Below are 15742 nucleotides of genomic sequence, written 5' to 3'. Positions count from 1 at the left end.
TTTTATGTTATTTCTTCATAGACAAAATAAACTGCAGTTATCTAAGACTATCAAAGTTTACTACACTTAAGATTTTTTTTTGTTAGAAAGTTAACCTGCATATATATATATTCAGAATTGATAAAAATCCGAAAGCAATAGCAAGGGCATAACCAGAGAGTAAAGACTTCGCGTGAATAACAGTTAAGAACGAATCTCATTTCCTTTATGCTTGTAAACTTAACATTAATCTTTTCATAGATTCGAAGATAAAACGCCATGACAATTCTGCATATATTCTATACACTTCTTAGAACTCAAAATCGTTCCCTTCAGAGGACTTGTGAAACACAAAATATTTTTTAACTTAAAACAGCACAAACTAAACATTTGACACATTCGAAATTAAAATTTCTTAAAATTCATAGCCCACAGTTTTCATAAATAACATGAATAAGGAATATAATAATATACATATCTATATAGATTGTCTTTGTACGGTAAGAGAGATATACCCTGTTATGTTTGTCTTTGTACGGAAATACAGATATACCCTGTTTATGGCTGTTTGTTTATTTAAGCCACAGGGTACACACATCTGTTTGTCAACAAATATCGTTACAATCACTAATTTATTGATCAATGATAACGATGACGCAATATAAACAAAATTCAAACCGTCCAATGAAAGTAAATATGAATTAAATATGATAAATCAAATATGATAAATGCAATGACAAATCTCATGTTGCGTTTATTGATTCAATTCAATATTTTATTTAAGTTTCATCTCTCAATAATATATAATACAACATTACATTATAAAATGTAAAAATATATAAATATAAAAGGACAGCCATTCTGTACAGAATTACAAGAGACTATAACATTAAAAATTATATAAAGAATGCATCTATTATAAAATATATTGACATTAGCATTATTTACAGTATAACACATTTCTACGTCTATTGATTGTGTAAAGTACATTTACGCCTCCTCTGAGTCTCCCCTGTAATAAAAATTTAAAGTCTACTCTAAATACATATTTCAAAATTTTGTAAAACAAAAATAAGGAGAATGGTTGCACGTGCCCATGTTTCCTGCATGGAAAACATTATCGTTCTGACCAAGTCCTTGTTCTGACTAAACATGCGATATTGGAGCTTTGTTAACCATTTCTACACCACATTCAACCAATTTTTAACTGATTCACTCCTATAACTTACATAATCTAAGAAGAATGTGGATACATTTAGCGGATCGAGATGACCTCAGGACCAAGGACGTATAACAAACATCTAATATACGTCCTTGAAAGGACATACAATACGAGATAGATATAAAAAGGGATTCTTTTTGTTTTGTTCAATCATTAATGAGATTGAAATAGTAAAATAATAATTCACTTTTAGCAGCAGTTTGTTTCAATTTAGTATACCAAAATTTAGCTTGAGATGGGTTACGCTCGAATAAGGCGTGTTCATAGAACTAATAGGAAAAGAATATCAACATTGGAAATGATACAAGGATAAACCATTTGATTGACTGATTCGAGCAACGAAAACTTATTCTTGTGCAGGTACAAACGATGATAACATATATTTTTAGCATATAATATGCAGTCAAACAGACCTAGGAAAGTCCAATTGCACGAGTTCGCTATCTATCTATATCATACATTTAGGTTCATATCGGATTATATATATATATGACAGTCGGAAGTCTTCGAAAGTCAAATCGGTGAACACAAATTTGACAGCTGATTCAAATTTTAAAGAAAATTTCATTCAGATAGGTTTTGTAACAAATGCAAAACGCATCATGAATGAAGATTTAAATTTAGATGTATACTTATATAACCTCTTTTGACTTTTAGCGTCATTTCAAGTTACACGTATATTCCATTTTTGTAGCATATACTGCTCAACAATTCTAAGAGGTGAAAGAAAAATCTGCATTTTGTATTCCAGTAAATTTATATAGTTTGGACGAATTTAACATCTCAAATCCTAAACCATCGATTTTTCAATTTAGATTCAACTATAATAGTGTATTTCGTATTTATTTTAAATCGCATTAAAAATATGTATAATACAGACATTAATTTGTGTAACCTTGGATCCGTTCTGTCGTAATAAGAAACTACTCAACGTTTACCCACACCTTGGAAATACACAAATTGGCCTGTAACAGGATCTGGCATACTTCTGATATATATATGGGGGTCATGATATGGGGCCCCTAATTTTAGTTTTTAATTCTTTATCTGTATTACGACAATAGTTTGATTTCTTGTCGATATTTCAGTTCCCGCCGTTTTTTTTGGTTGTCTCTTTGGTCTCTTTTCTTTATTTTGTTTTCCATTGATTCTGTATGTTAAGACCTTAGGTATTCTCTATTCGGTGAATCTCAACCGGACCCTCTTAACAGTTTATAAAGTTTGTAGTAAAGAAATTGTTATCACGGCCCACAAAGTTCATTTCTTGGAAAGGACTAACTCTATTATTAACATATCTAGGTGACAACCCTAATAAAAAAATCCAACATCAGATAAAAAATTGTAATATGAATCACGTAGAAATATTCTCAGGGTACGACGCATGTTAGTATGAAAGAAATCGCATTAAATTGCTATAAAAAATAGGGATGGAAAATATAAACGGAACCTTTCAGTCACGCATTTTAATTTTGAACAGGTTAGGGACGACATCAAAAGATCAATGTAAGATAAAAAAAAAAACTTAATTCAAATAGTTTGGGGTGGGGGGTTGAACTGCTGCAAGATGTGCTTATCCGACATTGATTTTTACATATATCTATATGGGTCGATCAATTTTTCCCAAATTAAGTTAAGAGGAGGGGGGGGGGGGGGGGGTGGGGGGGGGGGGGTCAGTGAAAAAAACTATGTGAATTAAGTTTTTTTATCCTTCATTGAACTTTTGATGTCGTCCCTTATAGGCAAGTTCGTGTACCGCAAAATAGTCGAAGGAATTCACAGATATACGTGCAGACTATTTGTAATGTTTTTAATTGCGAGGCACATGATTGGATACATATAAAGCCACAGAAAGATTTGGGAATTTAAAATAAATAAATATCAGACAACTCCATAAGGAAGTTGTTGTCCAGTAATTTAATTCAAAACATCTCCACCATAAATGTATCTACCAGTATAATTAGATGTGGATTTAGGGAGAGGGGAACAGGGACAAGGAGGTCACCGTATGGAGCTACCTATATATCTAATGGCATGCATATACTTTTGCAAGTCCCAGATAGTTGAAAATAGCGTTTTCAAAGTCCTGAATCCGCATCTGATGATATATTTATGATGTACTTGCACGGAGTGTATTATAATACCATGAAAGACTTATTCTCCGATTTCATATCAGCATGCGTGGTTTTCCCCATCATCACTTATTCCATAGTAATTAGATTTTTTATCTGTAGGGGAAGGTATTTTCCTCGAGGTGGATTTTGCGTGACCTGGTGAAACGTTTTTCAAATAATTTTATTTTTAAAACTTTTTATGAAAACAATTTCAACAAGCAGTCTACTAGTGAACAACGAAGGAAGGTAGCCCAGTAACACAATTTATGAAAAAAGGCATTTATACAGAGCTCCAGATAAGAATTCATAAATTGGGTTTTTAACCCACCATTTTCATATATAATTGGGTGATAAAGTTTTTTAATTGCATGATCAATTCCAATTCACCCCTCATGTTAATATCAAATTGGGTTTTTCACCACCAAGCTCCTTAATGTATTGGGTTTTTCATCAACACAATATTGAATATTTAGGCAATAGCAACCCCAGATTTTTTCCATCTTAAATATGTTTCTTTCTTTGTTTAGCTGTTTTATTTGGTTTAGGGTTAGGGTTATTTGCTAGCTGTTTTATTTGGTTTATTCACTGAGGAGCAATTGTAGGTTTAATTTGTGTTCCGTTTCAAACCTTCTGCCAGTTTTGTATTTTTTCATATAAACTGTAAAAAAACGGATATGTATATGCACAGGCACTCGTCTTATACCTTTATATAATAAATTCTGAGACCAGTGCCTGTGTGTGTATTCATTAATTAACAGTAAAATGAAAAAAAAATAGTATATAAACTCTAATTATACTTGAATGGTTTTGTTTTATTCCAATTTTCATAAATCTGGGTTTAGTTGTCTTTTAATAGAACTTTTGGTTTCTGATGCTTTATCATGTCATAATTGATTTGGCCTTTCACTTTTTCCAACTGATTTCGTTTTTGAGGAAACCCTGTTTTTATTAGCAATGTTCTCGTTTAGGTATGCACACACGCCCGTGTGTTCGATGGACGCTTCCTAAAAACACTGGCTGAGTCTTGTTATCATCATAACTTTCCCTCAGCTTTTCAAAAGAAGCAGAAAACATGCTTCTGTATTCAATATTTTTACCGGACATTCACTTTCGTTTTAATTCAATGTATGTTATGATAAGTCCCGAGCAATGCGAAAAAAATATGACTACATGACACACGCTACGCTAATTGGATAAACACCGAGAAGATCGGAATATTTTCAAAAACACGTGTACCCTTTGAGCAACGGAAAACTCTAACAGGGACCCATTTCAGCTACTTGATGCAGGGATCTATTTTTAGAACGAAAGGAAATTTCCAATTATAAATATTATAAGAATAGTTTACGCGACGACTGTAAACAGATAAGGGTAAATAACGCAAATGGAAGCCAATAAAAGGGTCGAGAACTCATGGTTTTGGCATATTATTGGGTTTTCCTTTGAATTAATTGGGTTATTGAACCCTGCAATGGGCAATTGCATTGGGTTTTTTATTCTTTGTATTGCGTGATCACGCAAATACGCAGCTTATCTGGAGCTCTGTTTATAGATGGCAGCATTCAAACTTCAACTTCAAAGTCAAGTTCTTAAAACCATTTGTGAATATAACAGAAAGGAATTGACTCAAAGCCTGAATAGTTCACCTATCAAAACAATACCTTGTTTTGTTGATCATTTTTATGATTTTTACAAGTTCTACCTAAAGGTCCTTTCTATAATACTTTTACATATAAAAGACAACCAGATGCTCCGCAGGGCGTAGCTTTATACGACCGCAGAGGTTGAACCCTGAACGGTTGGGGCAAGTATGGACACAACATTCAAGCTGGATTCAGCTCTAAATTTGGATTGTGATTAAATAGTTGACACAGCATAGGTTTCTGACACAGAATGAATGTGTTCTAATGAACTTAAAATTTTTGTTTTCTCTTAGAGCAATTCACTATGCTGTTGAATATTAATCCTCTCAAAAAAATGTTTGAAGAAATTTTCTTTTTTATTTATGAAATTTCAAATGAGAAAAATTGAACCCAATTTTTTAAATCACATCCCCCTTTCCCTTATTCCAAAACTAATCTCAATTAAAATTTCTAATGGAGTTTGCAACAATAACTACTCATTTAAATACATCATAAAATATTAAGATGTAAAAAAACTGCTTGTTATCACTGAATGGTAAAGATTATTTTAATTTATCAGTTGGTAGTAAAAAGTGAATATACATTGTATATTGTATATAACAAAGATTTAAGTTGATTCTGGACAAAGAAAGATAACTCCAATTAAAAAAAAATCTTGCTATTGCACAATATTTTGCAATTAGATATTTCTTGCTTACTATTCTGGACAAAGAAAGATAACTCTAATTAAAAAAAAAATTGATATTTCACAATATTGTGCAATTAGATATTTCTTGCCATTGCGCAATACTGTGCAATTGAAAAGACTTGCTATTGCACAATACTTAATATAATAATTTTAGATCCTGATTTGGACCAACTTGAAAACTGGGCCCATAATAAAAAATCTAAGTACATTTTTGGATTCAGCATATCAAAGAACCCCAAGATTTCAATGTTTGTTAAAATCAGACTAAGTTTAATTTTGGACCCTTTGGACTTTAGTGTAGACCAATTTGAAAACAGGACCAAAAATGAAGAATCTACATACACAGTTAGATTTGGTATATCAAAGAACCCCATTTATTCAATTTTTTATGAAATCAAACAAAGTTTAATTTTGGACCCCGATTTGGACCAACTTGAAAACTGGGCCAATAATCAAGAATCTAAGTACATTTTTAGATTCAGCATATCAAAGAACCTAACTGATTCATTTTTTGTCAAAATCAAACTAAGTTTAATTTTGGACCCTTTGGACCTTAATGTAGACCAATTTGAAAACGGACCAAAAGTTAAGAATCTACATACACAGTCATGACAGTTAGATTCGGCATATCAAAGAACCCCAATTATTCAATTTTGATGAAATCAAACAAAGTTTAATTTTGGACCCTTTGGGCCCCTTATTCTGTTGGGACCAAAACTCCCAAAATCAATACCAACCTTCCTTTTATGGTCATAAACCTTGTGTTTAAATTTCATAGATTTCTATTTACTTATACTAACGTTATGGTGCGAAAACCAAGAAAAATGCTTATTTGGGTCCCTTTTTGGCCCCTAATTCCTAAACTGTTGAAACCAAAACTCCCAAAATCAAACCTAACCGTTCTTTTGTGGTCATAAACCTTGTGTCAAAATTTCATAGATTTCTATTAACTTAAACTAAAGTTATAGTGCGAAAACCAAGAAAATGCTTATTTGGGCTCTTTTTGGCCCCTAATTCCTAAAATGTTGGGACCAAAACTCCCAAAATCAATACCAACCTTCCTTTTGTGGTCATAAACCTTGTGTTAAAATTTCATAGATTTCCATTCACTTTTACTAAAGTTAGAGTGCGAAAACTAAAAGTATTCGGACGACGACGACGACGACGCAGACGACGACGCCAACGTGATAGCAATATACGACGAAAAATTTTTCATATTTTGCGGTCGTATAAAAACTGGATAATAACTGAAAAAAAAAATTCGTTATCTAAGGACAATAATTCCCATCCATTAGGAGTCATCCAATGGATTTGGTCGTATTGAAAGTTCAGTAGGTGTTGTACTGCTGATCCTTTTTTCAAGTTTCCATTTTCTGCATCTCTATAAACCAGTTTTATATGTTGTAGTTAAAAGGCAATGTCATCACTACTGAACTCTTTTATCAGATACAAACACTGACAATGTTTTAGACTTTGAACAGACATAGTAAAACTATCATGGTTCAATAGGGCCAAACTATCATCAGTTTGATTGACTCATGGCTGATTCACTTCCAGTGGCAAATATTACATGTATATTTTCTTTCAATGAATTGAAATATAATGTGTTTTGTACCAGACCTGTCACCAAACAGTCTACAGTTGGATTTTTATCATGTTAGCTCACAAGGTAGCAGTCAGTAGAAAATCATACCTGTCTCTGTACTTTGTGTCTTTTGTTATTTGTTTTTGTGCTTAATATCAATTAGGTGAGTTGAGCTTTCAAAAGATTTTGACAAGTTTGTTTTCATGTTGTTACACACTGTCCCTGGCTGGCTAGGGCTGAACACTCCATCAACATCGTTATGTGCCTGTTGGAAACCACGAGGTTGCATTCTAATGTCTTTCTGTTGTTTGGATGTATAAGTGTCTGTCCACATGCACTCTGTGTTTTTGATAGATGTATTTCTATTTAAATCCATCTGATGAGTTAAGCCCTTTTCAACTGATTATTATAGTTTGTTATTATGTTGTACTGTAACACCACTGTGCAGGGTAGGGGATGGTTTGTTATTATGTTGTACTGTAACACCCCGGTGCAGGGTAGGGGATGGTTTGTTATTATGTTGTACTGTAACACCCCGGTGCAGGGTAGGGGATGGTTTGTTATTATGTTGTACTGTAACACCCCGGTGCAGGGTAGGGGATGGTTTGTTATTATGTTGTACTGTAACACCCCGGTGCAGGGTAGGGGATGGTTTGTTATTATGTTGTACTGTAACACCCCGGTGCAGGGTAGGGGATGGTTTGTTATTATGTTGTACTGTAACACCCCGGTGCAGGGTAGGGGATGGTTTGTTATTATGTTGTACTGTAACACCACTGTGCAGGTTAGGGGATAGTTTGTTATTATGTTGTACTGTAACACCACTGTGCAGGGTAGGGGATGGTTTGTTATTATGTTGTACTGTAACACCCCGGTGCAGGGTAGGGGATGGTTTGTTATTATGTTGTACTGTAACACCACTGTGCAGGTTAGGGGATAGTTTGTTATTATGTTGTACTGTAACACCACTGTGCAGGTTAGGGGATAGTTTGTTATTATGTTGTACTGTAACACCACTGTGCAGGTTAGGGGATAGTTTGTTATTATGTTGTACTGTAACACCACTGTGCAGGGTAGGGGATGGTTTTGCACCAGTAAACTGGTTGAACCCCCCCCCCCCCCCCCAACATATTCCATATGTGCCTGTAACTCATTGATTGTTGTATGTTGATGTGTTACATATTTGTTTTAAGTTAATTTTTTTGTGAATGAAATTAGGACATTACATTTTGTTTCATTTGTTTCACATTTTTCATTTTGGGGCCTTTTATAGTGAACTATGAGGTTGGGCTTTGCACATTGTTGAAGGTAGTACAGTGACCTATGCCATTTTCTGTGTCATTTATGGGCTCTTGTAATACATTTACATAAATAAAAGTTATATTAAACAGGCTATTATTTGAACTTGGAATTATTTTTAATTATGGAATTTTCATAATTTCTTGTGCTCGAAATTTTTAATGAATTCCATGTTTATTCTGTATTATAATGTTCTGTGCTGCGCACAACACTATCTATACAAAAGACATTATATGGAAAGTGTTATGCACTGATCAAAACATTATAATACAAAATAACCATCGAATTCATCAAAAAATTTTAAACACAAGAAATTATGCAAATTCCATAATTAAAAATAATTCCAAGTTCAAATAATAGTCTGTTATTTGTTGGTTACATCTTCACTTCAGTAAAAGAGGCGACTGGTCATTGTTTATATGGTATCTGTAGCCTTCTAAACCAATGTCTTCAGCATTCAGAAGTAAGGGCTGTTTAAATCTAGTCATGGTCATTCTTCACACATACCTTACGTGCTAGCAGGTTTGAAAATCCTACTTATAAAAAAGAAGATGTGGTATGATTGCCAATGAGACAACTATCCACAAAAGACCAAAATGACACAGAGATTAACAACTTTAGGTCACCATACGGCCTTAGTCTGCCAGACACTGTCCTTCACATCAAAGCATAAAGTCACAAGAATATTCTTTTTGCATGTACCCATTATTAGACAAATAGTCAAAACTAGATAGGTTGAATTGCCTAAATATGATATCAAATCTTTTATATTAACTTCCACCAGCCTATTGTTGAAGAAAAAATGTTGCCCTATGGATGTCTTGTTTATCTATACTGTGGGGTTGCTGGTCATTGATGACATGTATACCCCACATGTCATTCTAAGTAAGTTATTTTATCCTGAATATGCCTGTAACATACATGTATACAATTTGTTGTTTAAATGTAGCTATCAAATAATGTACTTGTGTGTTTTAATTTCTTAATATTTTTTGTTTTGCACATGCATGGACTATTTGCCACTGGACGTACATCAAACAACTATCAATTCATCACCAATGATGACCTCCATGTTATCAGACTACTGCAAAAGTGTGTTCATTGTTATGTTTTTTTTATTTTAGCATCAGACTGTTATAAGAACAGGTCTGAGAAAACACCCTTTTTTTTCGTTTGCTGTCCCCATTCTTGTTATTATAGTATCTTTTTTCTTTATTTTTGTTGTGTGCCTTCCTGATTCATTTGATTGTATTTATAGGGTGGAAATAAAAGAGAGTTGAAATAAATTTTTAAATGCATTATTTTAACTTTTCAGCAGTCGGAATGAGTGATTAGACCAGTTGCAAAAGGTAACAATTATAGTTTTTGGAAAATCTTTTATCTTTCCTATACTAGTATGGATATGTCTGGCTAAATTAATTACCTACACAGCTGGATTTTCTTAAATGTTAAATATAATGTGAGACTTGTACTGTACATTACAGATACCAAAAAATTAGCAAATTTTGCAGGTTAATTTTTTTAACTTAATTTTATAAAGAAATGATAGGGATACTTTTTACTGATAGATTGATTTAGGTTTGCTTTCAGTCCAGGGGCAAATATTTCATCAATATCTAGGACCCTTGTTATTTCATTGCTTTTATTAGAAAATTATTTCTTTTAATACATGTATACTTTTAATTACTTTAATAATATTCAAAATTGTGTTGTTGTCAATTTTGAATATTATTTAAGTATTGCATTCTTTTGCATGATCTGACCACCCGGCATACCAAGGTATCTACTTCAGGGACTCTACCAAAACGAATTCAAAGGCGTTGGTTCACCACACAGAGTTTAATTTTTTAATTACTTTTAATTGCACTAAAAATAACAGCAATGTGAAGTGTTTTAACGATTTTATTGCTTCACTAAAGCTAAGGAGTAAGGACATGAAAACACATGATCTATTTACATGTAGTAAAAAGATCCTTAAAAATTTGATAAAAATTTAACAACAAAATCCATTTGATCCAATGTTCCTTCTAAAAAAACTTCATTTTTAACTACAGTTTGTTCTGCACTTCTTCAATGCTGGTTATCAAGTCACTACTCTGGTATTTATCTGCCATTATTATGTGAGTTATCTCCCTTCAACTGTTTAGTTATCTCCCTTCAAATGGCTAGTTATCTCCCCCTTTACTGGCTAGAAAATATCTGAATCATCTGGAGCATCTAAGTCTCTGTATTCAATAACTCTTCTGGGATCAGATCTGAAAATAAAATGGATCATGCGTTAGTAAAAAAAATATTGTTTGAGGAAAATGATTGAGGCTGTTTTATAATTGAACAGGAAGGGGAGGCTGTTTTATAATTGAACAGGGTCGGGGAAAGGTGTGTCAGATAGGAAGAAATATAATTTAAATTTGATTGGTGATTGTGTTTTTTTCCCCCAACTGTTTCAAAGTTATATAGAATCTTTGAGAAAAAAAAATGTGGGTGGCTGCAGCAATGAACTGACAGTGGGACAGAAAACAGACAGATATGAGGAAGGACTGAAGGGAAAAGTGATGAGTGTTTCCGGTTACATCATCTTGAAAAATAGGGTCGGTAGGTCGGATTTTTTTTTTTTTTTTTTTTTTGACATTGTAAACGAAATCCGGAAAATTATCATTGTTTTCCAAAGTCAGAGTCCGTAATTAGTTTCAAATAATGGAAGTCGGCCATTTGCAATGTTTTTGAAGCACCTGGTGTGCAAATTTCTTGGATTTTAACCTATTTGGAATACCTTTTGACATTAATAAAATGTTTTATAGGCTTTCTGTGCCAGTAGAAGCAAGTTTAGATAAATTATTATGTCGATTAACAGGACCCTGTGTCAAAAAACAGGGTCGGTTGATACCATTTTTTTTTTATTTTTGAAGATCCTATAAAAAAATTAGGGTCGGTGCTAAATAACAGGGTCGGTCGGGTTACCGCTGATTTTTGTTTTCTCGGCCTGACTATGTTCCCATTTTTTTTCCAGAGAGCATTTCATGCTTGTTGGCACATTGATGATTAAGATCAAAGACAGTCAGTATTGAGTCGCAATGTGTCTTGTGTCTTGGTAGAGTGACACATCTTCCTGCAGAATGTCATCTTACCAATAAGCAAGTTTATCGACAAATATCTAGCACTGTATATTCCTACCAAATTAACATATTGTCTTTCTTTATGTGGATTGTGCATATAATAGTTTTAAGTAACCATCAATCAATCATCATGTACCGGTACTTTAATTCCTAAAATAAGTATCTGATCCCTAAAGACAAAAGAGTCAATAAAAAGTTCATTGAATTCCATTAATTCAGACATTCATCCAATTCTCTGAAACTTTCACCTTGGTGTTTAGTGCAATAAATCAAGGCAGCAGTAGTTTACTGATGTTCAAAATCTTTGATCATGTGAAAAAAGTTTCAAGTGCAATAATGTGCCTGTAGATGGATTTTAGAGACAAAACATTCTAGCACTATCCACACAAATAGATGTATTTACACTTGCATGCAATTTGCCGGTCATTATCTAAAGTCACACAAGTTCTCTCATTATATTGCATCACAAATAAACCCATTTGACATCATAATCAAAAAGTGCTTGTTGCATGACATCAAAAGATTTTTCTGAGCTAGATCTCGCATATTGTGGATTCATTTATTTTCGTGGGTACCAATTTTTCTTGGATTAAGGAAAACTTGTATATTCGTGGATATATAATTTTTTGCTTCAGTCTGAATACAAATTTTAAGAAAATTTGACATTCGTTGAACATTAAATTTCATGGTTCAACTGCATCCACGAAAAATTGGTATCCACCGAATAATAATGAATTCACAGTATTTGTAGCAAATTCCGCTAAATACCCCAAGTGTAAATACTTCTACTGTTATGATTACTCAACTGATTATGTCGATGTCTGTTAGATCTACAAAGAATTAACATTAATTAATTCCTAGAAATTTATTCTTTCATCATATGAAACAAACATTTTCATTTACCTGTTAAAAGTGTCTAAATTGCCACATTTTACCCCAAAAATATTAAAATTTTGTTCAAGCAAAACGTTTCACTCTAAACACTAGTCACAGTTTCTGAAGATGAATGGTTACTATGATGAAAGTATTATATATCATTAAGACTCATCTAGTTGCAGATAAATAACATTTTTAAAGCCATGGATGTCTACTTAAATATTTGAGGAGCTACATGACATAAAGAGACTGAAAAAGAATAGGACAATCAATCTAAAGTCAATCTAAAGTCATCCTTGAATTACAACTTTTTGCTTCTTTTTCTAATAAGATGATCCATGTGGACAACTCAATGTTTCATCCTTCTCTAGCAGTCTTCAAATCAATTTATTTTTGTGTTGTTCTAATTTACCTCATGTGTTAATAAAAGAGAACATCCAGATTCCACATCTTCACAACAATTTAAATGCCCCTTTATTTACTGCTTGTAAGAGATCTTAAAAGAAATAGCCTCTTATTAGTTGGTGTACAGTATATAAGCAAGCATTTGTTTTATGATTTAACATATTATATAGAGTATTACCTGTACCCCCTGTTGTAGCCTCCTCCTCCTCCTCCAGATCCCCTGTAGGGACCTCGATATGGTTCACGATTACGATATGATGGTGACTGGTAAGATGGTGGTCCACCACTTCCTGTTTAATAGAAAGCAAGAGTAAAATCAGTTCTGTGTTTTGGAATTTTATTGAAATCCACATGAAAAACAAATATATAAGTGTCACCTGGAAGCCGTCGTCAATCACTGTCGTCTGTCATTGTCAACACATTTTGAAACTGTACCCTTCTGTTAACCTCTACCATTCAATAACAGTCAAAACCAAACAATACATAAAAGTCCCAAGGGTGGTAAGTTTGGACAGGTTTCACTGTAGTTTGTGAACAGTTTACAGGATATATATGTACATAAGTCAGGAACCTTATGTTCAGTGGTTGTCGTTTGCTGATGTGGTTCATAAGTGTTTCTTGTTTCTTATTTTTTTTATATAGATTAGGCTGTTGCTAATCTCATTTGAATGGTTTTATGGTAATTTTTGGGGCCCTTTATAGCTTGCTGTTTGGTGTGAGCCAAGGCTCCGTGTTGAAGACACTACTTTGACCTATAAGGCCAATTAAAATTAATTGCTAGATTTTCATCCCCGCCCACCCCTCTGAAATCGTCCCGCCCTGATTTTTTTTATTTAACAAAAATACGATTTCCGGATTTTGGTCATGTCCGTTACCAGGAACCATCGATAATTTCGTTTCATTCGAAACTTCCTGTTTCAAATTTCTTTTTTGTATTTCTTCGCCGGAGTATTCCCATCGAAAATGATTAAGTCGAAATATTCTGCTGCTCTATAATGACAACATCATCTACCGAGAATAGCAGGGGTTCAAATTAACATTTGGTACTGGAAGGTCCAGGACCTTTGACACTCAAAACTGAAAGGTCCACAACCTAAATTGCAGGTCCTACTTTTACTTGAAATATTTTATAACACAGTAAGATACAAAATTATTGTGCCTTTGGTGTTAGGTTATCTTGTTACATTGTCAGTGTCACTGTTGTATAATATGTTCAATAAACTAATAAATATAATTGTCTTGTATATTATGAATTCATATTATCTTTATTTTTTTTTATTTGGTAGGGTGTCACTGTTGGTAGGTGTGTTGTAACCAAGATTAGTAATTAATTACTAATTATATCATTACCTCAGGGCTCACACTACTTCAACTCGATTTTAAAAGTCCACTAGAGCTTGTTACTTTGTTACATTGTATCATATCTAGTTGCACTATTTTTGATAATAAAGTACGAAACTTCCAGCTATTTACAGGCCCCTAAAAATTGAGGAGAAATTACCCCTTGGAATTGCAGTAATTTGTTTACACTTTAAAAACATCTGTATGTCATATCCACATGTATTAATGATAAAAGAAAAATGCTGTCACATTGTATTGGATGTTGACATGGAAATTTGTCAACTAAAAAACTTATTAAGTAATTTTGAGTTTCAACCTAAAATATTTTCTGGTCTTTCTTTCTTTTCCATATATCTTTTGGTTTTCAATTCTAGTGATTATATTTCATAATCTTAGATGTATTTTGTCACAACTTCAAGCCTGACATTATTTTTTTTATTGTATTTGATCGGCAAACCCGGAATTACCCTTATCCGTCCCGGAAACTGATCCGGTATTGTAATTATCTTCATTTCCGGTTTATATATGGCATCCATTGTTTTTCTATGTTGATGTTGTCAGTCAGATACGATTTCACTCGGATTTACAAATTACTTTTTAACGATTTTCGGTATAAAATTAGCGGTTGGATAAAATGAATATTGCTGTCATGAATAATAAAGATGAGAATTTATTTTGAGATCGTTTATTTGGAAATTTTGATAAAAAGGTCTGCGAAGTTATTTTTTATTTTCTTTCAAATCGAAGGTCCGTCGGGCGTAGCTAGTAACCAAAACGAAGGTCCGCTTGCAAAAGTGGAAGGTCGCGGACCTCGGACCACCGCTAATTTGAACCCCTGGAATAGAGATTGATAACAAGAAGGGCATGAAATATTCGAGTTACGAGTAAAACGCCTTGTCCTTGAACGCAAATTGCGGTAGTCACCGGTAGTCACAAGTGAATCGAAAATCGTGTTTTTTTCTTTATTTATACAATGATTTTGTGTCAGGAAATTTGGACTGTGAATGATATCCAAAGCGCAAGAATCGTAGAACAAATTGGTACAAAAACATGACTGGATTAAAGAAATTGACACAAGCACGAACTTGTTTGAATTATGACCGTATATTGGGGAAAAAATGTCGACAAACACGCATTTTAATTAAACAAGCCCTTCTATTCACCCATGGCTTTTGTTTTTGTTGACAAACAGCAAACACCCTCTGTTACTGTCCCTACCATCAATTTAGTCATTAAGCCACAACTAATTTTTTGGTTAAGTTCATGTTTTACATCATAATTTCTTTCAACACTGAGTTTACATTTTATTCTGTACTCGTAATACTTGTGTTGCATACAATTGTACCAAAACATTTAATTGATTTTATGACGACTACAAACCATTGCTTATCAAGCAAAATAAATGTGGTGTAGGTATACTAGTAGTCTAACTGAAGACTGAAGAGAGCATTTCTCTTCTTTTTGATGTCTACTATAAATA

At 33.2% G+C, this 15742-nt stretch overlaps 1 protein-coding gene across 4 annotated transcripts in view; it reads right to left on the bottom strand.

Annotated features, from left to right (window-relative positions):
- Positions 1-10415: 10415 nt before the first annotated feature.
- LOC139498811 (serrate RNA effector molecule homolog) overlaps positions 10416-15742 on the bottom strand; it is a 34790-nt gene continuing 29463 nt past the window's right edge. For 2 of the 4 annotated variants that reach the window (XM_071287368.1, XM_071287369.1), the window contains exons 18-20: positions 13100-13211; positions 12447-12470; positions 10416-10782 (exon numbers count right to left, since the gene is read on the bottom strand). In XM_071287368.1, coding sequence (XP_071143469.1) covers positions 10716-10782; positions 12447-12470; positions 13100-13211 — 203 coding nt within the window. In that variant the 3' untranslated portion in view covers positions 10416-10715. The remainder of the gene's footprint in view (positions 10783-12446; positions 12471-13099; positions 13212-15742) is intronic. The other 2 variants (XM_071287370.1, XM_071287371.1) reach the window with 1 other exon arrangement.

Source organism: Mytilus edulis, chromosome 12 (genome assembly GCF_963676685.1).
Source record: "Mytilus edulis chromosome 12, xbMytEdul2.2, whole genome shotgun sequence".
In the NCBI taxonomy this organism is placed as follows: domain Eukaryota; kingdom Metazoa; phylum Mollusca; class Bivalvia; order Mytilida; family Mytilidae; genus Mytilus; species Mytilus edulis.
Note: the sequence above shows the minus strand (reverse complement) of the source record. Positions and strands in the feature narration are given on the sequence as shown.